Here is a 27,636-nt window from a genome sequence, read left to right as displayed (position 1 = left end):
GTGACAACCCTAATGTCTGCTAACTTTAACCAAAAATCGACTGTGACGTTAATCTTTAACCCACAATGAAGCTGTTAGTGTGAAACCTTCACCTATTGTAACTAATAACCCATACTTATCTACAAATTTGCAAAAATGATGGAAACAGCACAAGGAAGTTGGTCCAGATATGTTCTATGTCACTAATCTGCTATCATCCAGTTGAAAAATCAATTCAAAAAATAAATTATTGAGTTAGAATGTATCCCATCTTGTAGTGAACTAGGTTCCATGACAGCTATTAAAAAGCAGCATAATTACAATGCCCATACCAAAAAGAGGAGATTTTATCAACATAAATCAAAATTATATCACATTTAGCTGAGGTGGAAGGCGGGTACTGAAGGAATTTGCCAATTAACGACGCTATTTCTGCAATAGGTTGTGTTAATTCTCGTAAAATGGAAGTAATCTTTGATAAGACTAACGCTTGTGTTCAGAGAGGAAATTCCTCTGGGTAGATATAGCTACTATAATTTAATCTAATGCCATAAAAGTGTAATTTTTCTAAACCTTGAACAAACATTACTTGTAAGGCGTCGTCGTCTATTGAAGTAACTCTCTGACCCTCTGTTCTGCCACCTCAAGCAAGGAAATCTGTCGCTGCAATTCTTATTTATTTATTAAAACCATTCTGTCTTACAGAAATGGCGTCTTAAATCATCTGGGTTTTTTTTTTTAATTTGTTTTTGTTTGTTTTGCTTTGTGATTTATTTTTGTTTTTATTTCTGTTTGTTTTCTTGTTTCTCAGTACATATCCTTTATTGTTAATTATTGTAAATTTGCTTCCTCTTTTGTTGTTGTTCAGCTTGTCAAAAGATTTAATTGTTTAGGTTTATCATTGCTATTTTCTATTATCGAGACTAATACATATTTTATTATTTATTTAGAATCTCTCGTTTTAAAACTGTTTTAACTGTTAAAACTGAATTGTTTATATTTATTTTTAAAGATATTTTTATACACATTAATACAGTTTGAATTTGTTGGCACAAAATGCATTTAACAAAGTTTACTTAAATCTTGTCTACATTGTGCCCCAAATAATTGTCAGGTTTTAGAAGAGGGTATTTCCTTGGGACATCAGCCCCAAGGGAAGTACCTTCTTTCTAACTTAAGAACCTACTTATACTATACATCAACAGCAAGCTAAAAAAGAATAGCTCTGTCACATATTTCATGAAGGCTATCGATAATTGTATGAGATACACTTTTGATAGATATTAAATGTTGAGTTCATTATTAAGTGAGAAGTCTAAAATAAAATTTGAAAGTAAGAAAAAATTGTTTTCAACTTATAATCTTATGCAATCTTATGCAATTAACAAAACACACTAAGGGAAAGTTTTTTTTCTGATTCATTCAGTGCTCTCTTGTATATGTAACTTTAAAATAAAGCTTTAAACGTATTAAAGTTCTTGAAATTCACCCACTAGAAATCCTTAGAAAATACTTCCTGGAGTGACATTAGTATATACTGGGGGCGATGTTGAATGTTACATGCACGCCAATGTAATCTAAAATATGCCGTATATAGTAACATTTTAGTATCTTCTTGTTTATGAAAATTTCATATGCAAAGATGTGTTTGGAGATAAAAAATTTTAGTCTGATACTTTCTTTACAAATTTAAGAAGTACGTACTTATTAGATTTGATTGTACGTTTTTATACCACTGACATCATTTGAAGAAAGATTTTTATAATTGTAAATGAGAACCTGCTGGATATTCTGCAAAGGGATAAATAAGTATCTCGCCAGGAAAAAAGTTGTTGGATTGAAAAGAAAAAAGTAATCTCAGAATGTCAAAAAGTTATCATCAAAATACACATAATATTTATTATATATTTACTTTGGATTCATGGATAGAAATAATAATGCAGAGAAGCTGATGCAAGTAAATTTAAAATACCTGTATCAGAATTTAAAGATTTTGCATTCCTCTGACAATTCTAGGAACTCTACAATTTCCAGAATCCAGGGATTTTGTATGAAAGGTAGTACGCTCTTTGATACTTTTTCTGCAATGTACTACTCACCAGCGTGAAACATCTATTTATAGCTTTTTCAGAAAATATACTGTCGAGATTATCTTGCTGGAATGATAAACTAACACTGGTCACAAACTGTTAAAAGTAGGAAAACAATAGATGGTTTCGAAATTGTCTGAAACTACATTGGATGGTATGTTAAAAATATCAATTATGATGACTTTAACTTTTCAATCGTCAACTTCCCTTATTTATGCAGCAATATACCATTATCAATTGCCGGGGTTTATATCTCTCAGTTGATTCGATACGCAAGAGCATGCTCTACGTATGAACAATTTATAAAACGAGGTAAGTTATTGACAAACAAGTTGATGAAACAAGAATATCAACAGTCTCGTTTAAAGTCATCATTTCGTAAGTTCTATGGTCGATACAATGACCTTGTCAGCAAATAAAATCTATAATCAAGTCAAATGTTGACAGAAGTTTTCATACTAATTGTTAGACCATTATTTACACACTGAATTGTCGATGGATTTTTCCGTTACTTCCTGACAAGGGGCACACAGCGGGTGTGATCGGACGGCAGAGGATGCTCACTTCTCCATGGCACCTGATCCCACCACTGACATTTTAGAGGTCCGTGTTTGTCTTGCTCCTGATTTGTATTGTTTAATGGACATTTGAGCTTGAATACTGTTCGTTATCTCCATATATTTCATGGTAGAGTTAAACGCAAAGGGGTATGATTCACGATATTCTAGCTGGATCCTTTGAAGTTGATACATTATTTGTGATGAAAATAAATGTATATTTTAAATAATGGAATACTGTTGTGCGCAAATTCATTTTTTTTTTTATTTTGGTACAACTATGAAATGTTGGAAACATCTTTGGTTTATAAAGATTATCGTGTAGATCTTGCCGTATAGCCATGATTAGGAAGAGGTGTTTGTGGATCATTTCATTGAACATCGGTGTTGCATGGAAAATTTAGTTTTACCACCTAGGGTGAAATGTGTTACGCAATCTCAAACCACTCAAAATATTATGATTATGTTTTTAAAAAAGTAACAAGTGATCATTAATGTTATTAGAAATATGATGTCCTCTAAAAGCTTAAAAGTGTAGAAAAAATACGACCTTAATTATTAAGTTGTATACTTCTATTTTCATCCATAAGTTGATTCGATATATCCCATTGAACTCGAAATAAATGATACCATGGAGCTGACAAACTGTTTAATGTTTGGATATTTTACAAGAGAAAGACATTAATAGCAAAATAACGACTAAACTGTATAATAAACGTGATGAATTCAATTCAATCTACAACTTCCCCTATTCATGTAGCAATGTACCATTATCACCTGCATATGGGAGTTATGTCTCACAGTTGATTCGATACGCACAATTTCTAAAAACGAGGAAGGCTACTGATAAACAGACTGATTATATATAGGGTATGTACAATCTTGTCTGAAGTCAACATTTCGCAAATTCTATGGTTGAAACAATGACCCTGTTTGCAAATACAATCTGTTACAATAAATGCTTACTTTAAGTGTGAATTTTCGAAGTCTTATAATATCAATTTACTTGTCAATATTCTGCCTCGGTTTAAAAATTGATCATACTCAGAATATGCTCTTGCGAACCGAATCAGGTAGAAAACATAAAAACCATATGCAGCTGATAGTGGAATATGACTACATAAATAGGGGTAGATGACAGTGGAAATCCTGAAGTCATCCCATTTGGCCTATTGTTAAGTAGCTAGTTGGTCATTAACGTCTACAGTCAGTATATTATCTAAATATAAAAAAAGGGAATTGCAGACTCTGTGATGTCCTTTATTTTAATTCACTTGGATATATTGATTTGAAATAGGAATGAAAATAACTTTTCATAATCGATAGAACGTTGTCGATATATCTAAATGTCGAATTGAAGGTCATAGCAAGTTTCTTTCTTGTCATAAATGAGTTTAAAAAATAAATTCTGCTTTATAAAAATGTAAAAATAGGTTAGATAATAAAGGAGCACAATAAGTGACCATCGGAATTGCAACATATTGTTGGAAGACCTAGTCTCCAAAAACTACATTGATACTTTAAAAGTGTAACTCCAGCATCTTTTCAATATCAAGTTGTGTGTTGAATCAGAATGATTTTTTAATGAGTGACCGATTTCTATATATGAAAAATTTCAAAGTTCAATTTTTATTGAAGAAGCAGCTGTTCGTGTTGCCAAAAATGTTCATAGTTGCTCAATTTTTTTTATTGTGATTCTTTTGGTATCAAAAAATCTTTATCCATTCTGATACAGTTTCAGCGTCTTTCCCTTCATATTTAGCCCATCTGGCATACTCATACTGGAATTTTAAAGAAATGAAGTTTTGTCGCCATTTGAAAGATCGGAGATCATCGTATTTAAAAAAAAATGATTTCATTATCAACTACTACTAAAATGTTAAAGGAGAATTTTCTGAAAAACTGACAAAATATCACCGTGTTAGGGTTCAGAAAACAAAGGCACATTTCAAATCAATTGCTAACAGATTTCAAGAAAATACCAACTTTCTATTTGATATTTTAAATATCCTACACTCTGTTATAATATTATAAATGTCCTTTCAAAATATTCACTTTGTTGGGATATATGCAAATTGTTTTATACTTTTATTTGTTCTAGAAGTTGTAGTTACATCTTACCTCAAGCGATATTTTTAGCAAACTTTTTTCACGAACCCTACCGACATGTAGTTTACCACTGTGATAGCCTTTCACCTGGAATGAACGTCAGAAAGCTTATGTCATTCTTTTACTTTTACTGAATTATGAAATGCTTCATCTACATATGTGTAAAACAATGTTTCATCGAATATAAGCCAAAAGATTAATTCCACATCCTGAAACATATTATCTTAGCGAAATTACATTGTCTTTCTTTCAAATAAATCTCTTCAATTATTATTTATTTGACATAATAATACATATGTTTAAGTAACTTTTCTTTTATGAACTGCTTAATATAGACTTGATATTATCAAGGTCTGAAGTAAGGAAAACGCCAAAAAAAATTCTGAGGTCCTTTTCTGAAAAATACTTTTCATATAGAAAAGTATATACGAGGGTTGTCCAAAAAGTTCGTGGACAAATGCTTAATTTTCTTAATAAAGTCCGCAATGGCAAACGTGTACAATAATATCTTAATATAGACCATGCTTAAGTAAATATATAAAAAAAAATTAAAACATTGATCACTATTTTATGAACATTATAGGTGTAAATACTTTGTATATGCAAGCTGCACGGCCCCGTCTGACGTAACGCTAATTTCATGATAACGTCAAAAATATGGATTTTGAATTTTTATCACATGTTCATGGACACACGCTAATTTTCTTTATTATGGCACACTGCCAAGTGTGTGCAATAATATTTATGTACAGACCAAAATTGATTTAAGTGTTTTAAAATTCGAAACAATACATGCTAATTTACGATCGTCATCAATTCATATACATAGGCTGCACAGCTTAGTCCGACGGCGCTAGATTTATAACAACGTCATGAATAGGGATATCCTATTTTCGTCAAATAACAGTGGTTTTCCACTTCTTGAAGTGTCTCCGAAATTTTACACACCGTTGAAAAATCGTATACGCCAATTACATGTCAATGAACTAAATATTTTCCGATAATTTTAAGTTGTTTGAATAAATATTTTGTCTCTGACGTCGTTTCAACCATATTAAAACATGATTGTATGATTGGACGCTGTTCCGTGTGGATGGCCGACGTCGCTTTTTCTGTCAAGTTTTGAAACATACTTCTTGCAGTTTTCGCTTAGTATTCTCAGTGTCTATTTAGTAAGCGATACTAAAGATATCAGAAAATGACGATAGTCGCTTTATTTGCGACACATTTAAATTTTGTTCAGCTTTGACTCGTTTCATAAAGAAAATAATCATTTTAATCAAAACACTTTATTTAAAAGTTTATGGCATTTTAACCCTGGTCCGTGCGCACTATCGGCGACCTTTAATAACCGCGATTTTTACAAAAAATATTAAGTTCAAACAATTAAAACCAAACTATTCTGACTTCGATTTTCATAACTAATATTTTGGTATACAATAAATATATCTTGAACCATTCATCTTGACAAAAACGCCATTGTCCACGAACTTTTTTGGACAACCCTCGTACATGTACATACTCATCTTCGCTAAACTAGTGTCCGATTCGTTCACCCTCAGGTAAACGAATCGGACACTTGGCTAGCGTAGATGGTATATATATATATATATATATATATATATATATATATATATATATATATATATATATATATATATATATATATATATATATATATATATATATATATATATACTTGTATATACATATAGATTTAACTGTGTAAGAAATAAAAACCCAACCTCTATTTTATTTTTCTAAAATGTATTTGCTGAACATTTTGCGGGGATCTGTGATCATTTGGTTGATGGGTTCCCTTTCTTAATGCCCTAGGGTAGATGTTTAGGATTGTTTTCATCAAATTTGATAATTAAAAACGTTACCAAAAATTGTTCTTTTACGAAGCAATTGGATAGTTTTCCAAGAGAGACTTGGATATTTCCTAGCATATTATAAACCGGAAAATTTTTCGTAAAGTTTTGCTTTCTCTCATTTTTTTTCCTGTAAATTACAGGTAAAACATCTGAAAAAAGGTCAGTAATTATATTTGATTTATTCTTAGCAAAGAGCCCTGTAAAAATATTCAGAGCTATCATTGATCCCTGACCTATTAATACTTGTCATTGACAATCTTCATTATATTTAGCTCTGATAAATTATATTTGTGAATGAAATCATTGACACTTATTTAAAAAGCCCTCAGATCATTAAAACAACGTATTTTCCTCTTTCATGCGATTTTTAGTTTTCCTTAAATTCTTTCTCCATTCTGTTACCTTGTGATATATTGCAAACAATAAATTGCATGAAATGACATGAATCTCTCTATTTTTTTTTCAAACAATTTTAAGTTGTTTCATCTTTCATTATCCAATATTCCTGATAAGCACATGCTCGATCAAAACAATACAGACGTGTTATAACGCAATGTCATAAACTAATTAACACTGTTAAACCAAGACATATTTTATACTCTTATGATACGTCTTGTGATTGTCTCATATTTAAACTGTTAAATGAAAAGTTTGGATTTGAAACTTGAAATGAATCATGGGATTGCAGTTTTGCACTTAATGTCATGTCTTTAGCTTCCGGTTGGTCATCGTCATCATCATCGACGTCATCAATGTCGATATCTTCTGATTCCGGGTCGAGATCATACATTTCCTCACTAGATGTCGCTGCGGTTTCCGATGCTGTGGTGGTTCCTTTAGTTCTATCTTCACCACTTTTTCGAAAAGGATCACTCGCTTTTTTACTTCTTTTCCATTTCATACGTCTATTTTGGAACCAAATTTTTACCTGAAACGACAGAAACATAGGTTTTTTATGAGTGTCTCTGCAGAAGTTCATTATAAAATGTAAATATCATGATTTTAAGCGACTACATATCCGAGGAACCTTGGAATTTTACATTCCGAATAGAGTTCCTGGCGATTGATTAAGTAATTAGGAGGGAAACCAGCAGGAGGATCGCACGGTTGAGGTGTACAAACAGCACCTGTTTAGTAGGTGTGATATGTGTATCAGTGCCCCCATGAAACTTTACCATGAGCTTTCTTGACAACAACATCGCTGGAGGCTCGTAAAATCCCACTAACAACAAGATACCCTTTCAAAACTCCGCATTCATTGTCAACATGGGCCTGGTAATTAATATCTTGTGGGGTTGATAAGTAAGACAAGAAGTTAGCCCAGGTGGGGGTTGGTAAATCTTTCGATTCTGTCATACATATACAGACCTAGTGTGAAGTTTGGTCATTTGAAAAAGAGATCTGGTGAATGCGTAGTTTATTTTTTCTAATTTAACTATGATTTCATTTACAACCAAAACATTACTGTAACATTATTACCACAACATGTCTTTTGTATAGAATTTTCAGTTTTGAATTGAGAACATAGATGAACTAAATCTAATACTTGTCTTGTCAATTGTATCAATGGATTATCACTGCGCAAAGGGTGCCTAAACCCACTAATCTAGGTCAAAATGATTCACTGATATTCCCACAAAAGCCAAGATGACTCATAATGCATGTGGGTACTAGACGGTAATAGGTCTATATTCTTACACTTTATCAATTGCAAAAATTAGTCTTAAAAATTAGACTGTAATTTATTAATAGGAGGATATAAAACATCTCTTTTAAAATATTTTCATTTTCATTGAATACATTTGTATAATAAGTTACACAAGCAGATGACAAAATAATACATGTATAAGCCAGTTACAATGTTGACTCTAGTCATTAACTTTGATTTCAAAGACAATTACGATCACCAACGCTCCTTCTAATTCAATTGGTGAGAAAAAAGATTCATTAAACAATTGCCTGTGTTTCTGTTAACATCAGCGATGTGGCCACCTCAAATCTCTTTGGCCTGGACAGGTACTTGTTCATTTTGAACTGTCTCTCCAGCTCTAGGAGTTGCTGGCTCGTGAAGGCGGTTCTCGGACGACGGGTCTTGCCCAGTAAATTAGACTGCTGTTGAGCTGAAAAGATACCATTCATTAAGATGCATTAAGAAAAAGATAAATATTTTATTATATGTTTTTCTTGCTTAACGTATTTAAAATTTAGATTAATGGTGTCATTAACCATTTAATCGTACAATTATGGAAATAAAGTGATATTGGTTTGATGTGTTCATGCTGTTTTGATTAATGTGGTCATGAATCAGTGTACACAAAATATAAGTTCGCATTGTTTTAAATACATGATTTTAAAATTTCTTTTCTGGAAGAAAATTACATCTTAAGAGTGGTGGTATTTTGCAAATTCATAAAGTATACATCTATAAACGCCTATCATGTTTTGTGTATTTTGTGTATCGTGTTTCTGTCGTAGAAAAAGAAAGAATCATTTTTTTCTGTCTTGAGTTCACTCAAGATTAGCCTTTTATTAAATTAATTCCTCTTAACCTTACACTATTACATACACATCACATGAAGATCTCTTATATGAATATCTCCAGACGTCATTGAAAATTGCTGACCTTTGATAAATGTTTCTTAATTTTCATTAATTTCTTATTCTTTTTAATACAAAATAAAGTAAATTTGCTTTTCACTTTTAATACTTATTCTTTGCTTTACTTTTTTAATTGTTGTTTTCTTAGTTTCTTTGAGTTGTTGACGGGGATAATTTTTTTAAAAATGTTTACCTGTAAAACAAGAACACAACGTCTTTATATAAAGACAATATTTGAATTTAAGATATGAAAGCGTGCCGATACTTTTATATCTCATCTTGTAAAATACTAAAATGTAATTTAAGTTATGAGTGCTCAATGTTAAAATTCATATTTAAAAGTGAATCGTATCATGACATTACCTTTTGACAGAGTTTAAAACATATGTCTATAGAGCAGTGTTTTATCTAAGTTTGTAAACCTAATATAATTTTTTTTCTTTCCTGGAAAATTTTACTTAATTGCTATTTAACTTATCATTATATTATTTCATAGGATTATCTTTTCGGAATCAATATTATTGGAAAATATTTTGTGGTCTGACATCATCTCTGCACGATTTTGTGTGAGTACGATTCATTTGATTAAAATTGACCTAAGATTGTTTGTGCACTCTTTAGATTTCGTGCTTTTCAGCAGATTTCGGAAATGCTGAATACTAATCTCCTGAACACGAGACAATTTTGCCGTCTTAATCAATTTTAACCAAATTATCGAAGGAATTTGTTCATTTCGCTAACTGTAATTTATTGCCCAGCGACCACTCAGGCGACAAATTAGGCGTACACTTTTAATCAAATTGCCAATCACAATAGTTCTAAAATCTGTTTCCATATTTCACGGAGATGCCTTAATAGCAACGGAAATATTAGGCAGACATCTTCTTTTATTATTAAAATGGATATCCAGGAGGGCGTATTTTAAGGTTAAGGGAAGTAATCTCTTGACCAGTATTTGTAAACAAAATTTATTTTCTTATTCACAATGATTGATATCAATTGAATTAGATAAACAGTTCTCAATCGAATTTCTGATAAACAAACACGTATTAAAGTAAATAGTTGAAGTGAAATTTGCAATAATTTATATGTAAACGTTAGACTAACGATTTCTCCTTTGTTGAAATATTTGAAAGGGCTTTTACGCATCAAAATTTACGGATAAACACCATGTTTTTCCTTTTTCTTTAAATAAAAGCAATCACTTTTTATATCTAATTTGCTCATTTAATCAGAATAGCTGATTTCTTCGTTCTTTTTTCATTCTGTGTTCAAGGTTTTAAAGGAAGTAGATTTGGATCAAATATGATTGACATAATCAAAGCCATATTATATGAATATATACAAAAAGAAATGCCAAAGAATCGTAATAACAATATTGTCACAGTGTTGTGCTGCTAATTTTTTTACATTGTACGTTCGTGTAAGACAATTGAAAAATCACTGTTGCATACACGGTCCTTCGGATACGACCGTATAAACCGAGGTCCCGTGTCGCAGTAGGTGCTGGCACGAAAAAGATCCCTCACTGCTCAAAGGCCGATTATAGATCTAAATTTGCAGCTCTCCACCGGCAAGTGGCGGTGCCTCCATATGAGTGAAAAATTCTTGAGAGGGGCGTTAAATAACAAACAAACAAACGAACACTCTACATAACATAGGAGACAGCCAAAAGATTACCTAACCATCACGTGACAGCAAAATGTTTTTTTTCTGCTATTGCGTGCGAGATAGTATTGGAATTCCCGAGTAAGCGGGTTATATAAGCATGCAAGATAGGGTCGCAAAATGCTTTTTCTGCTATTGCGTGCGAGATAGGGTGCAAAAATCATCATTATTGTTTTGAATGCTATTTGTAATTTTTTATGATCGACTGGGGCGATCAGGTAGATTTCGCATACTACTCTGTTTCCTCTCCAGCTTCACCGTCACGGTAGCTCAGTCGGTAGAGCGTTCGCTCCGTGATCGGAAGGTCGTGTGTTCGAATCACGGCCGCGACTGACCTAAGTCGATAAAAAATTGGTAGCAGCTGCTCCTTCGCCAAGCGCTCGGCACTTTGAAGTGAAAGTTGCGGGTCCTTCGGATTAGACCTTAAAAACCGAGGCTCCGTGTCACGGGCGTTGGCACGATAAAGAACCCTCACTGTTCAATGGCCCTGAGTGCCGAGTAATGGTCTAAATTTAGAGCCGGTATATGGTAACGTCTCTATATGAGTGAAAAATTCTCGAACGGGACTCCTCTAAAACAACATACAATCAATCAATCTATCCAGCTTCCTGTAAATTATTCAAAATAAGTAACGTACTAAACCCCCCCCCCCCCATTTTATTCATTGTGAGGTATATGCTTAATAAAGGTATATATTCTATGTACGCTAGATTTTCGTTTTGTGATGGCATATTTCTGCCCCCCCCCCCCCCAGCACATATGCAATATAAAGTTAATCAGCTAGAAATATATATCAACATGCAAACTAATTGTGTCTACATAATGATTATGTTAACATGTAAGTGTAAACTCACGCCAGCATCTGACATCATACATGCAAAATGAAACATTTCATTCTGCATGATTTATCTCGACATGTGAATTAATTACGTTGACATGCAACATTATTATTGTCTTGCGACTTATTGATGTCGACATGCAAGATAATTATTTCGACAGGCTGCATATTATGTCAAAATGCATCATATATATGTTGACATTTAATTTCATAATTACATGTACCTCGCATGTTGTTATAAATAAGTCACATGTCAACAAAATTTACTCTATTGTTTGACATAGTCACATGACAACAAAGAATGTTGAATGTTGATAGTATTAACCCGCAAGTCGACATAAATATCGCATATTAACATAGATCTGTTGCATTTGCATGTATAATGTCAGAAATCGGCCCCCTTTTGCTAGTCAATTTACAAATGTTATAGTCAAATTTCATAAAAAGATCAATAACTTGCATGTAAACTTATTATTTAGCATGTGGACATATTTATCTTGCATGTTGACATATTTCTAGAATAACATAATTTATTTTGCATGTAAAATATGCTACCATATTGTTTTCTTAAAAATCGGAAGTACATGTACATCTTCAAAATTTTCCTTTTGAAATAGTAAGCTCGTTCATAAGTGTGTTGGTAAAAAGTAAGTCGTATTTGGAGGAAAGTTGGGTCTTCTGACTGCTCTGTTCATTCCCTGCCACCTTCTTTATATTCATTGAAAATTTTGAGGGAAAAAACATACATTTGAGTATAATACTTCCCGATCATTTGTACTGTTCATTTTTAAAGTTACTGAACATATTTACCCCCACAGACATATATTATGCCTATGGGGTGCTAAGAATGAAAACGAGTTTCTAAGATATTGTGTAAGCCAAAAAAATGAACGATAGGATTTTCTAGCATTATTATTTAACCATTCCTTAAACATTTTGCGTATAGAACATATCAACATTAGGCTGCAACTTACAAAATAGATATGGAAATTGATAGTGAACTCGGCAAAGTATTAAAAACAAATCCAGCAATATGTAATAGGGAAAAGTAGTTTATATTCATTATCACCAATCTAAAAATTATTTCAAAACAATTTAAAATTTCGAGAAAAATGAAATAGTCCATAACGAAACCACTAAAATTCTACATTCTTTTTTTCTAATATACGTTGTAGATGTAAATCTCGATGAAAGGTGTTGCTCATATATGACGTCATAGATAAGGTTAATCGTTTTGAAATATACATATTGGGAGATCTGAAAGCTCAATTACCACTAAAATGAAATTTTTAGAGTATTTCCTTTTAATACCAAGCAAAAGTAAATAATTCATGAAGTTGACTCAGAGAGTTTTTTTTATGATAAAAAGTCCTTTAATGGAAATTACAGTTATTTAATCCAATTACTGATTTTAGTTAGACCAAATTCAGAATTTCTAAATTTGAAGAGACATAATTTGTCGAAATGCGCATCTGGTGCATCAAAATTGGTACCGTATATGATTTACATTCTAAAACTTCGATAGAAATGATTTTTAAAACTATGGTCAACATCACCTTTATTTATTTTAAATAATTTGCTTATTTTGGAGTGAGTGTTCAAAGTTGAAAATATGATGAAATTAAGTTGAAAAAAGTAATTTCTCAAGAAAATTTCTACACCTTCTTCAGAATATCGTTTGAAATAAGCATACTGATAAAGATTTTATAAATATTTATTATCGATAAACCTAAAATTGACATGTCATACCTGACAACGATTAGGTTAATCTTGCTGAATAACCACGTTTCTACGTCATGTATGTGTTACCAAATTTATTTCTGTAAATGATATCCTGCTCATACGTATTGTTTTGTTCCTCATATAAGACTAGAATTGTCATGATCGCAAAACCGTAGCTGACCTTATTTTCATTTTACCCACCACAAAATTTAGAACTTTGGTAATTTCAAAACCCCCATAATATTTTTCTCCATTAAAAATACGCGAGTTACTGTCCATATCACTAAAATATTTCTGAGTATTGTGTACTTATTGGCTCAATTTAAATAATTTAATTTGTTTTTCAGTGTAGAAAAATTCATATAAAAGATATAGATTTATTTATAACAAAATGCTAATTTAACAAAATTTGAAAAAATTGAAGATGTATTACCAAATTAAAGTGAATTGCGACGGGGCTTTTATTCAGTTAAGTGATTGAAGATATTAATGCTTTTTCCTTGAACATAAAAATTAGCCAGGTGACGCAGAAGCTCTTCCATGCTAATTTTATTTGGTTTGTTTTTGTTTGTTTGTTTGTTTGTTTAATGTCCCTTTCGAGAATTTTTACGCTCACGTTGAGACGCCACCACTTGCCGGTGGAAGGCTGCAAATTTAAACCTATACACGGTACTCAGGGGCATTGAGCAGTGGGGGGTCTTTTTCGTGTCGGCACATACTGCGACACGGGACCTCGGTTTATAGGGTCTCATCCGAAGGACCGGTGGGATTAGAACATACGACGTAAGGATCAACTCCATACACCGCGACTCTAAAGCGGACGCTCTAACCACTGCGCCACGCGGGCGACAATTTTAATTGGTAAATGTAGTAAATATGTTTACACACAAACATGAGTCCATGCTTCGTAATTCAGTTTAACAAAGATGATGTTTCGAATGTATCAAATACTATATACATGTATACGTCATATATATATAACTTTCTATTTAATATTTTTCTTTTAAGCATTGGGTACAAGATGGTACAAAAATGAAACCTGTATAATTCGACTTGCACTGGGAGATATATTTTGTGTCGGAATAGACAGGGTGTAGGATTGCACGGTGTAAAGAATTAAGAAAAAAAAGTAAAATGGGAATCAAAATAAAGGTCGGAATTCACAATGAAACGAATTTCACAGGTTTTGGATTTGACAGTTTTTACTGTACTATACTTTATGGTTACTCTATGTATATGTATATACGTTTTTATTCGTTGATAGGTACGTGTATATTATTTTTTCACTTTATTTCCAACTTCACTGTAAATGCGTTGATACTGCTCCTCAATATTTAACCATATTTAGCCCTATTTCGGTATTATAATTATGTTAATTTAATTAAGATATTTGATACACAGGAGGATGCCATTAATTACCCAATTAGGTCTATCGTTGAAAGCTTAAGAAATGATACGCACATTTTCTACAATTATCTCATCTTAAAATGACCATGAATTCTAAAGACGAACCAATACGGCTGATTGAGTTTTCAACAGCGTTCGTTCACCGCTCTATTCAAATGGTAATGTTATTAATCGAAAGGCAACTTTAATCGGAGGAAACTCAAACACGAACTGTCAGCAACTCTGCGGCAAATCGACTGTCGAAATCGGCTAATAGCGCGCCAATTGAAAATTAAATTAGCAAATTGCAAGCCTTTTGCCCGTAGATGCCGGTTTAATACTATCTTGATGGGTAACTTTGTTGACTTATATGAAGAGAAAAAATGAATCCAGCTGTCTAATGCGAGAAACTAACATCAGTAATGAAATTTTACTTCCAAATCTTCAACTCATTTCACTCGGTTCAAGTTGTGACAAATTAATAGATCTTCCCCAGAGAGAAAAGCCCTGCAACTAGATCACGTGATTAACTATAGCTAAGAACTGACATATTAGACAATATCTCGCAAATAAAGCATTTCCATTTCTCGCAAATCACTGCTCGTTATAGAAATGTGATCACATTTTATTGCAAGAGATAGTAGTCATCCAGATAAATAAAATCATTCATCATTTTCAAACCATGCATGAAAACTATTTTAAATATGATTGTTGTTTCAACAAACAAAATTATGCATTCAGATAATAAAAATTAAATAAAATATTTTTTTTTTCAGATTAAAGGCCTTTAAAATATATTTTCTTCATAAACATGTATTTGAAAAATCTAAGAAGAATAATCAATACATTTTTGTTTCAAGTGACTGCGATAATTGGTCATAAAGTACGAATACTTGTTGTTATACAAGCACATTTTTCATTCTCAGCCAAGACCTCATAATAGTAATTTCGAAACTGTTAAATGTTTATTATCTACATCCACTGAATATCTTATGAAAAGTCGCTTATCAATAAACTTTAATAAGGCCGCTAGGCAAGCCATCTGAATAGAATTCTTGAGCATTGGCTCTTCCATCAATTAAACATAAAATGATTAATAATGCAATATTTAATGTACTTAATCCTCTTCTATATAATTATTTATGCAGACATAAATATAAACAATAAATTGTATTTCTTTGCCTGTTAGTATGGGAATTAACGTAGCAGTTATTGCAGGAAAAAATTATATAACCCGCTTACTCGGGAATTCCAATACTAACAACCAAAGAAAGAATTTTATTGTTTAAATGAAATAATACTGTTTAAATGAAATAAAGTTATCAACATAAAACAGTAACTTAATATGTTTGCCTCTATATGATCTATCCTTTGTATCTAGTACACTAGGAGAGAAGCCACAATTTTAATTCTGTTAGATGCTGTCAAAAGACAGTAATCCGTATAAGTGTTGCCTCTTAAATTATTCTCTTTTGTACCTTGATAACTAATGACGAAGCAACAATTGTAATTCCTTATTTAACATATATACATGTATCAAATTGAACATTAAAAGCTCACGTGAGCAAGTGGCACATGTGCCTTTTTGTTATATTCCATACAATATATTCCTTAACAGTCTGAAACAAACTAAATGATTTAATCAACCTTCAATTCTGTTCAAATAGAGTTTTTGTTTAAAAAATATCAATTTCGGCCCAAAATTTGCCTTTTAGATGGAAACTGAAATTCTGAAAAAATGCATATAACTAAAAGGACTTTGATGTTTTAAAGGTGCTTAGACACAGATTTGAAGTTAATATTTTCTCAAATTTTCTGTATAATATCACGACTTATATATTGCAATAGCATTTCACACGAAAATATAATTAAAAACTTATTTTATCTGGAAATTATTGGAACTACGAATTCCTGGACGCGTTTGATTAACACATCCTTGCACTTTCACAAATTCTATATTTATCCTTAATATTTAAGAAAAGAAGCGATTTTGTTGTGTATTAATGAAAAACATTACATCTATAATCCAGAAAATTCAGAGTAGAAATGTGCGAAAGCAAACCCCCTCACTAATATCGACAGCCCGTGCTCGGTGTTGTGTATAGAGTTTAACAAATTGAATACACTCGTGAAACATAAACTGTTTTTGTAAACGGGGCACGAGCTCTGTTATTGTTAATGTTTACGATTCACCGGGTGTGTTCAATTGTTAAAGTCTGCACACACCACTGAGCACGGACTGACAATACTGTGAGTGGGTTTTGCTTTCGAACATTACTACTCTGAATTTTCTGGATTATAGTTTTGATATTTTTCATTAATACACAACAAAATTGCCATTTTTCTTAAGTATTAATAAAATTAAAAATTGTGAAAGTGCAAGGATGTGTCAATCAAACGCGTCCAGAAATTCGAAGTTTCAATAACTTCGAGATGAAATAAGATTTTTATTATATTTTAGTATGAAATGCTATAGCAACATATAAGTCATGAAATTTTACAGAAAATTTGAGAAAATATTAACTTCAAATCTGTGTCCAAGCACCTTTAAATAGTGATTTGGCTACTGCGTAAAATGTAAGATACATGTAAGTTCTGGAAACCAGTTTTTAATTTTTACAGCAAAACGTCTTTTTCTACCCCAATTGGCTACCAGGGGAAAAAAAAACTTCTGAACCTTTATTGCACATCATCAGGACAACACATCATATTTCAAAAGATGCATTGGCGACTGTCTAAAATGTAAGAGGAGTCTGAGGGAAAAAGTTTTGTAGAAAAACGTTTTTCGACCTCAAAATTGGTCCCTAGGGTTAAAAAAAAAAAAAGAAATTTATTAATTTCATTGCACATCAACTGGACACCACATATCATTTACTACTTGAAATATACATGTAAGAGGAATTTGAGGAGGAAGATAGTTTGCCAGACAGACGCAGTGGAATAACAACAGTATACCTTAACTTTCTTCAGAAAGTGCAGATATATTAATGTACACATATATTGTAGAGAAACTTTGTAAAACTCATAAATCTACAGGACATCACCATTCATGATCCTAAAGATGAATTAGCTACTGCTTAAAATTAAGGAAAGTTTGAGGAAAGAAATAATTAAACAGACTGAGTGTTAAAGTGAAAGATGGACGGAGCGGGAAATCAACAATATAGCCCAACTTTCTTTAGAATGTACGTATATAGGAGGATCGCTACCAAAAATTCTAATATTGTATTTTTAGCTCTACTGGTCAGAGACTAGAAGAGCTTATGCGATAGTAAGGTGTCCGTCGTCCGTCCGTCTGTCTGTCTGTCTGTAAACAATTTTTCAAAACGCTACTCCTCCTACAGTTTTGGTCCGATTTCAATATAACTTCGCACGCGAGTAGATTACACTAAGATACATAATTTAGTGCATCGGTTTTTGAATTCCATGGACGGTGTTGCCATGGTTACGAAAAATAGAAATTTCCGTGAAATTCCTTTAAAATGCTACTCCTCCTACAGTTTTGATCTGATTTCAATATAACTTGGCACACAAGTAGACTGCACTATCATACATAATTTAGTGCATCGGTTTTTAATTTTGATGAACGGTATTGCCTTTGTTACTAAAAATAGAAATTTTTGTGAAATTCCTCTAAATGCTACTCCTGCTACAGTTTTGGTCTGATTTCAGTATAGCTTGGCATACAAGTAGACTACACTAAGATACATAATTAACTTTTTTGGTTTTTGGTTTTTAATTTCGATGAACGGTGTTGCCATGGTTACTAAAAAAATAATTTTCTGTGAAATTACTTTAAAACGCTACTCCTGCTACAGTTTTAGTCTGCTTTTAATAGAATTAGGCATACAAGAAAACTATACTAAGATACATAACTTAATGCATCGGTTTTTGAATTTGATGAACAGTGTTGCAATGGTTACTTAAAAGATAATTTTTTGTGAAATACCCATAAAACATTACTCCTCCTACAATTTTGGTCTGATTTCAATTTAATTTGGCACAGAGTTAGAATACACTAGAATACATAATATGTATTTCTGTTTTTTTTATTTCGGTGAATGGTGTTGTCATGGTTACTAAAAATAGAAATTTCCGTGAAATACTTTCAAAACGCTACTCCTCCTACAGTTTTCGTTTGATTTCAATATAACTTGGCACAGATTGATTGATTATTATTGTTTAACGCCGAGTCGGCAATATTTCAGCCATATTTCGGCGATTACTTGGCACAGAATAGACTACATTAAGATACATAATTCTATTTATTGTTGCATGTTGCAAAGTTTCAAATCCAAGTGCTACTTTTCTTTTGTTATATGTACAGACCAGTAGAGCTACAGACTCATCAGAGACTTCTGGTTTTAAAACTGTTTTAATCTAACTCAAATTGTGGAAAACAATGCCTGTACTTTACCTTGAAAGTTCATGCACACCAGTCAAAAAAAATAAATAGCAAGCTTTTAGCAAGACATAAAAAATATAGCATAATTAAAAGTTGTTATATGTGTTTTTTTAAAAGAATAAATTTTACTTTATCAGTTCTCCTTTGATATAATAACATCCCAACTTCTTTTGCTGATCTGTGTTTATTTATTTTTAAAAAAAAATGATGATTGGGAGAAAAATTTTTACGATAAACTAAATCCTTATTAATTTCATCTTTAGACACACATATAGAATGAAAAAAAGAAAAAAAATTAAACCAAGAAATCATAAATTTCTTTTTGAACATTTAAATAGTTACAACATTTTCACTGCACTGAACTTTCCATTTGAAGCAAACTTTTTTCAGGTGGATTACAGAAAAGGTTTTTTTTTTTTTTGGGGGGGGGGGGGCTTTCTTTCATTTTTGTGTACAAAAATAAACCTTAATTACGATAGAAAGCTCTTTTTTATTGCGGCTTTGATTTTTTTGCTAAAATTAATCGAAAACATCAACTTGACTAAAAATTATTTTATTGTTTGTTTTTGATACAGATATTGCATACTATTCCAATCAAGAAAAAATTTTTCCTCATTTCTCTAAAACTATAAAATAAGTGATCAGATATGCCAACAAATGTGGACGTATAAACATTTTTTCTCTTGAGTCTTAAGTATTCAAATTTTCACATGCAAACGAAAATGTCTCCAGTCCTTCACTGTGATCAAAGTGTAAAAGTAGAGTCCCGAGATTTATCAATCTTGACCAACGTCCATCTAACCCTTGTGACCCATGGCCCTCCTAATAGTTTGATCTTGATATCTTTATCAGGAATGACTATTTAATTCGCCTATCATGGAGATAGCACTCAGAATCATCCGTCAGATCTTTGTACTATCATATCCTTTATCATGCAGGGCTGATGTTACCAAATAATGTCGGATCATTTGTTATGCAAGCATTGGTTACAGAAGAGATTAGCTATCAATCTAAATCCGCTTTTCTACTAATTTCGGAAAGATAAAGCACACATTGTTAAGACTAGAAGAATTTCATTACTTTTGTGTATTTGAAAATTTCAGATGACCAGCTGACAACTTAGTGAGTACTGATATCCTTCAACAGTCATTCCATGCCATAATGAATAAAGAGTCACACCATGACATAGATGAGGGATGAATTAATCTATATAGTTGTTTTCAAGACAAATTTAGTCATCGGATTATTTGCTCTCTGCATATATGACCTATTGTTCTCCGACTTCCATATATAATGTTTCATTATGATATACTAATTTAATAGGTCTTGCATATTTCTGAAATGAACAAAATATAATAAATAAAAGGAACTTTTCACAAGTATTTGCTTTTCTTTCCTGAATCCAATAATATGTCTATATTTTATTTAACTAACAAATTTAAATTTAAAAAAAATAAACAGATGTTACGTGTCATAGTGTCCTATCACAACATCTGTGATTTATTGAATAAATTGATAAAATACCTCTTGAAAAAACATAGAAGAACATGAGATCCTGTTGAGTTATTGAAAATTGCACATTCCTGAAATATTCAAAGCAGGCAAACAAAAGCTTAGCACGTCAGTCAATCACTTATGATATGGGGAAATATTAAAACAATTAACCTGTTCCCGGCCCATGATTCCTACTCGACACCGCTCGTCGTCTTCAGAAGAGGGGGTAAATTAAAAATTTAATCCTCCTTCAGATACCATCACCAGCCAAGAGTGTGAATGGTTGTCAAATTGTAAGCCATTCATGGGAATCGTCAAAAAAGATATTTTAAGTTAAAACTTGATTCGAAGGCTGCAGGGAACCATATGGATTAAGGCTTAAACAAGATCTGGATTTGTCTGCAAACTTTGATTGCTCCAAGTTTTTCTGTGGAATGCATCAGCAATTACAATTTTAAGTGTGTATACTTTTGTAAAATAACAAAAATTCTAGATGCCACGTTATATGAAGAAGAAAGGATTCAGTTCTATATAATAAGAGTCAATCTAATTATATGTACCATATATTTGCATTCTTTAATCAAAATCTGCAAAATGAGGACTTTGTCTTAATGTACGAGGATATTCTTATTTAATACGTGCATATATTAAAGCAATATGAGCTGCATTTTTGAGAATTTTTCTTTGCTGTTAAAACGTGATTTTGTAATACATCTATGTGTAACTTAGACCTTTACTATCAATTAGACTAAAATAAAGTATTAAATTGTTCGGAAGAAAAATTTCTGTACAATGGAATGTATAGTATTATATAAGAAATCAATATTATACAGGATGACAATAATGTAGTTTTGCTTCAACCAAAGCTTAAAATTAGTTCTTCCATCACTAATATAAAAAAGAAAAGTTTATAAAGTTTCTTTGTTTCTGTCATTGAAATACTTAATTACAATATTGCAACAAAAATTTCAGACATCAAACTTGCAGCTCATATTGCTTTAAGTAATTTAAATGTCTTCTAAAACACTAACTAGGTTCTTGTAGATTTGTGCGTTTTCAAGATTTTGAAAATATTTATAACGTTGACATATATTAATTGATATAGCTTGTCAATAGAAAAGAAGTTATGCTGGCAGAATTGAACTTCAGATAAGAAAGCAATTAATCATTGCTCTGAGTAATCAAACAACAATGTTTGGTCAATATTTTTGTAGTTTTTTTTTTCCTAAGTAGACAATGTTATACATGCATAAAATACAGTGAAACTTTGTGCAAATACGGGAAAAGTATATTGCTCTTTTAATGTTCTTATATATTTAATTGTATTTTAATCTATTGCTTACCATCTTTCCGATTTCAACCATTCTTTATAATATATATAATTCTTGTTTTCATCTATAATACACAATTAATGTTCACTTGTTTTCCTACTGTTCTTCATGTTATTTGTTTCCCTATTTTATTTTATTTTATTTTATTGTATTTTATTTATTTTGTTTGCATTTTTGTCCAATTATAGAAAACAGTTATCACGGTTGTCTCATTCGTCCAGTGCTGTGGCAATACCAGAAAGCGGTCCGTGTAATCTCCCCGCATTGTGCGTGTAAATCTTGTTCTCACTTTTGACATACACAGCTGGATTTGCTAAGCTTAACGTATAATATACCTTATCGTCATTTTTTAATTCCATATCACGTAAATATCGCTCATCGATTGGTAAAATGGATTCAAAATTTGTTTACGCTCCAAGACGTCTGTGCTAGTACCTCTCTGATAATGATTTCTAGCATGACATGAAAGGTTGCATTTATTGTCCAAAACCGCGCCGTATCTTGAATTCCGGATTGTGGGGATTAAGGTCTACATAATTGGTTTAAGGGGAACTTAATGATATAGCGTACTACTTGAATTTCGAAGATAAGATAGACGGGATAAATATTTGATTTTGTACGTACAGGTGCAAATATGTGTCCACTCACACAACAATGGTTAGATAGGAACAAAACCAAATTGAAAAGAAAGCAATTAATTTTGTTCAATTGGGGATTAATTCCCTTGTTGCAAATTCAATGTAACCTCTGCACATGAGTTTGTAGGAAGCAGTAATGGATTAAGAGAGGTGATTATTCACACAATTAGTCGCTGTAGCGCGTGATAAATCGGGTTATAGACCACTGTTGGTTGCTACGATTTCTCTCGATTTCTCGAACCCGATGAATGTGTTTTTACTCGAAAATTTAACACTGTATCAAAACATTTGTTAGCTGATTTCCCCTTTGTATTTGATATAAATTGATTTTTGGTGAGGAATTTCTCAATCACCGGGAGAAAGTTTGTAAAATAAGTGAAGGATTTCTAAATGTATTATGAATACTTTTGTTTTGTTTGTTTGTTTGTTTGTTTGTTTGTTTTTTTTTTTGTTTTTTTGTTTTTTTGTTTTTTTTTTTTTCATAAGAAAAAAAAACATTCTTGTCAAAAAACAAAAATTGCATAACAAGATCTAAAAAAAAAAATCTAAACTTTTTTAAAGATTTTTTTTCTCTTTTCGAAGTTAAATCTTGTAATCTAAAAATTATATTCAGTTATTATCTCTGAACAGTATTGCGCTACTTGAAAATTTGGTAAAGGGGATGGGGAGTGTTTTTGTTCTCCTGGCTGACTGGTATGCCAAATTTTGATCTTGTCTAATTTCATTAAAATTTTTATTAAAATTTATTTGATTCTGGAGAAGTTTTTAAAATGTAAATGAAAAGAAGAAAATATATACTGTGAGTATCACTATGATGATATTTACTTGTTATTTACTTGTACACTGTAATATAAGGCTTAGACTGCGAATTGAATACTTATGCTTTTATGTTTTAATTGTTTTTTATCAATTAAAAAAAAACCCGCATGTTTGAATTTATTTTCTTTTTTCTCTATTTTGTAATTTTAATTAATGTTTATAATAATATCATGCTCATTTTAATATTCCTGATTTTTAAAGGATATTTTTTTTTATATTAAAAGCGTAAGTTATTTGTAATTTCTAATTTTACGGATGAATCTACAAATATGAATAACACCATTAATATAATTTTTTTTTTTTTTTTTTTTTTTTTTTTTTTTTTTTTAAAATATTTTTTTGAAACAAACCATTCTTGTGCAACTTGTCATTTCTTATCAAGAAATAATCATAAATTTTCAAATTATAAATTCTTTTTTTTTAAATTAAATGCTTGCGCATTTATTTTTATGGAAAGAAAATATATGCTGTATTAAATAGCAGTTGAGTAAGATGTTATGAATTTATATGATTGATTTTACCCAAGGACAATTATTTCACTGCAAAATTAAAGCGATAATTTTTTTAATAGTATGAATAGTCAGTTGTTTTAATGTTTTGTTCTTTTTTTAAAATTTTTGAATTTTACAATGCTCTTAGTACATTTCAAAGCAATCCATTGGTTTTTCTTTTATTATTCAAAGGGGGATATATATATATATATATATATATATATATATATATATATATATATATATATATATATATATTTATATATATATATATATATATTGACAAGTTTATACTTTATAACTTGCTAAACTTTTAATACCATGTATTTTGTTAAGTAAAATATTGATTTTAAAAAATAATTGATACGTACGACAGTTTTTTTTTCACAAGATACAATTCTTCATAGTTTTTAAAAGTTTTTTTTTTTTTTATTTCAGTATATTTCCAGGACAATCACTTGAAAACGAAAAGTTTGTATTTTCCCAATGAAAACAAAATGGAAAAGTCGAATATACAGATAGAGAATAAATCGAACTATTTACTCTATTCCTATAGACTAATTATCGACCAAACATCAGGTTTGACTTTACAAAGAAGACTCGTCAAATTAGCGCGGATGAATACTTTGTAGATGATCTCCGATAAGACAAATTTATTAAAACAAACACCCATTTTACAGAATTAAACCTTATTTCAACACATTAAAGATTTAGACGATTTATTTTTAAATTTTTGAGCGCTTAGGAGGCTTATATTCTTGGATCATCTACAATCTATAAATCATCTTCCAGCTTTAATGTTCATTTATCTTCATCGATGGGTTTTGTTTTGTCAAGATATGATCCGTTTTCCCGTAATCTGGGTGCACGAAACGCTTTCTGATCCCTGGTTCCCGCGCAGACGGTGCGACCAGAATAGAAGGAAACAATGTCTGAGACAAGGCTTTCATTTGTCCCAGCAAGTTCTCACAGACTGGACCTACGGTTAAGCTTAAATATTTATGATTCAGCTAAAACATTTTGTGGGAAAATATTTCGAGATTTGCTAATGTTCATTCTTATATTTGCAAATGGTTTATACCGACTTCTTGAAATAGATGTAGTTCTCTTTTAAAATAACCCATATGCATTCGTTTGCACAAATGTAAATGGCAGAAGTTGAATTGTCAATAATAAAACTTCAATGTTTCAATGTTTCTTTGTTGATATACTTTTCAGAATTCTGTATCTTGGTATACGTTTCAGAATTCTGTATCAATGGCAAAATTCAATTACAATAATATTACAATTTTCTTTATGCATCATAGTTATTTAAACAGTTAAATTGTTCTATTTGTATGCATAGAAAATGTGATCATTAATCATTTAGAGAAAGAAATGTTATCACAGATTCAATATTATTATTGCATCCATGTTGTTTATTTGAATGCTTCAATATTATTATAATGCATCCATGTTGTTTATTTGAATGCTTCAATATTATTATTGCATCCATGTCATTTATTTGAATCCACCTGAACTTCTAAAGTTCCCTAGATATTGTCTTGGAAGAAGTCTTTTAAAAGAGTTACATTTTATATTACACACCCGTGTCACTCTTGGACCCTTGGTGTAAATGATTCTGGCCACTTTGTAAATTTCTATACTTATCAAAATGAAACCTTTTGAACAGCAATAAATGGCAGCATGTCCAAATACATGATTACATGTTAAAGTTGTTTGTTCACCCTCTCTAGTGAACACATTGCTGATATGCCTCTAGATAAACTATATAAATGTACCCTTAGTTTCAAATTTGCACCTCATTGTTTTAGCCACCTTAGGTATGAAGTCGTTATCTTGTTTAGAGTAAATCTTGTAAATATTTTTCTTTAACTGTGAAATATCTGGTTAGTTTACCTTGTATCATATGATACATAATGAGTAATTTTGAATGTTACCATAAACAAATTAAGTATCTATGAGATTTTGGATAATGAAATTACAATTTGTTTTCCTCGAAACTCTAAATCATTATTTATCATTTTTTTAAGTATATTTGCCCTTGTTGTAACATATATATAACATTTATATTCAATATATCCGTCGTAGATGTATTTATCAATGAATAGGCGGTTATGTTCTGTTCTCATTATTTTATGTTCATGTTTGTTCTATCATTTGGATCATCTACTCTATTTTGTTTTAAAGTATTTGCTGCTACTCCGAGGGAAGGGGGGCTAATTTGAATAATTCTAACTTTATATTTTATTCATGTGAAATTAGGAAGAAAAATAATGAATATTTCGTGAAAATTAACAAACATATTTAAAGATTTTAAATCCTTTTTTTTTTTTTTTTTTTTTTTTTTGTTAATATGTAAAGCTTTAGCTGCTTATTGGTTTTACATGTAAGACCTCTAAATTACATGAAGCACGTTTGATTTGGCAATTTATTTTGTTATGCACTTTGTCATATTTGGAAAATGTTACACCTCATCACAGATGCTGACTATGTATTTAATAATTATTCCTTTTTTTAAACTTAAGTTTGCATACCTCCATAGTCCATCATTCTTGGCATAAACATGCCACCTCTGGCAAACCACTCGTTCAGGTAGGGCTGAATCCCTTGATGTGTAGGGGGCATTTTAAGTCCAGGATTCATTGGAGAATGAAAAGCACTGCCAGGAAGAATCGGAAGCATGGGGTGCCCTGGCTGAGAGCCATATCCATACATTTGATGGCCCGGAAATAGTCCATGAAGATGGTTAGGAGGGACTAGTGATCCTGGATGCTGGGGATTCAAGAGTCCGGGACGAGGAATAAAACTTCCCGTAGAAAAATTCACAGAATTAGAGGGAGAGATGCTAGACTCTGGACTAGACGGGCACCTGTTACTGGATCCCGAGGATGAGGGCCGAGGGGAACCGCATGGAGACTTTGGATGATCCTTTGTCGAATGTGCCTTAGTGTTACCGACAGCTGGTATTTTATTAGCTGCTCCATGAACTTGTCCTTTGCTGCTCAATTTTGAGTCCTGTTTTTGTGTAACATCATTTGAAAGCAAAGCGTCAATACTAAAGGACATTTTTAAAGTCCCGAACGCAGATTTATCCAAAACCATTAAACACAATGTTAGAATATAAACGGTATAATTTCAAATGAATTTTCACGTCATCTTCTTTCGGAATTTCCTTCAATGACTTGCCTTTCTTTTTAATTCTTTTGCTTGACCATTAGATTTGTCCTTCTCCAAATCAGTTGGTGTCAAGTTTGAAGTTTTCTGAAATCCGGTAGCACAGTAGAGTAATCAATGTGATACTTCCTTATGATTTTATCTTGTTCGTTCAAAATGTGAATGTTAAGGCGGGGCCTATTGGACTTGTTCAAATATGGTTGTCGGTAAATAACTCTGATAGCCCGTGCCGATAACAGATTGGCTCAAACTTATTTCACATCAATACATCTCCACTCGGAACAATAGGGGTTGAATACAGCCTTTAACTGAAATAAAAAAAATATGCGGGAAAATGAAATAGAAAATGTCGCTCATAATAATCTTTTTGCTTTTCAAAACATGGAATAATATTGGATTTTAATTCGGTTTTTTGAATTGTTTACTTTTTCACTTGGTTTGAAATTGAAGATACACC

The 27,636-nt window shown here is 31.4% G+C and overlaps 1 protein-coding gene across 1 annotated transcript; it reads right to left on the bottom strand.

The window, feature by feature from the left end:
• Positions 1–7,021: 7,021 nt before the first annotated feature.
• LOC133201876 (motor neuron and pancreas homeobox 1-like) lies at positions 7,022–27,267 on the bottom strand. Its single transcript, XM_061337989.1, has 3 exons — positions 26,540–27,267; positions 8,572–8,732; positions 7,022–7,540 (listed from the first exon to the last, which is right to left on the bottom strand). Exons 1-3 carry the CDS (start codon positions 27,105–27,107, stop codon positions 7,214–7,216), a joined length of 1,056 nt encoding a protein of 351 aa, XP_061193973.1. The 5' UTR covers positions 27,108–27,267; the 3' UTR covers positions 7,022–7,213.
• Between the last annotated feature and the right edge of the window lie 369 nt (positions 27,268–27,636).

This window comes from Saccostrea echinata, unplaced genomic scaffold (assembly GCF_033153115.1).
Source record: "Saccostrea echinata isolate AGI-Se365-2 ecotype Australia unplaced genomic scaffold, CSIRO_AGI_Sech_v1 ptg000001l, whole genome shotgun sequence".
NCBI classification, from domain to species: domain Eukaryota; kingdom Metazoa; phylum Mollusca; class Bivalvia; order Ostreida; family Ostreidae; genus Saccostrea; species Saccostrea echinata.
The sequence above is the reverse complement of the archived record's forward strand: the minus strand, read 5'-3'. Positions and strand labels throughout refer to the sequence as shown.

Coding starts and splice junctions, on each gene's coding strand:
- LOC133201876 (XM_061337989.1), bottom strand. CDS start 27,107: ATGGTTTTGGATAAATCTGCGTTCGGGACTTTAAAAATGTCCTTTAGT. Junction 8,733..26,539: donor AAGAATGATGGACTATGGAG/GTATGCAAACTT, acceptor GTATCTTTTCAG/CTCAACAGCAGTCTAATTTA. Junction 7,541..8,571: donor TGATGTTAACAGAAACACAG/GCAATTGTTTAA, acceptor CTGTCGTTTCAG/GTAAAAATTTGGTTCCAAAA.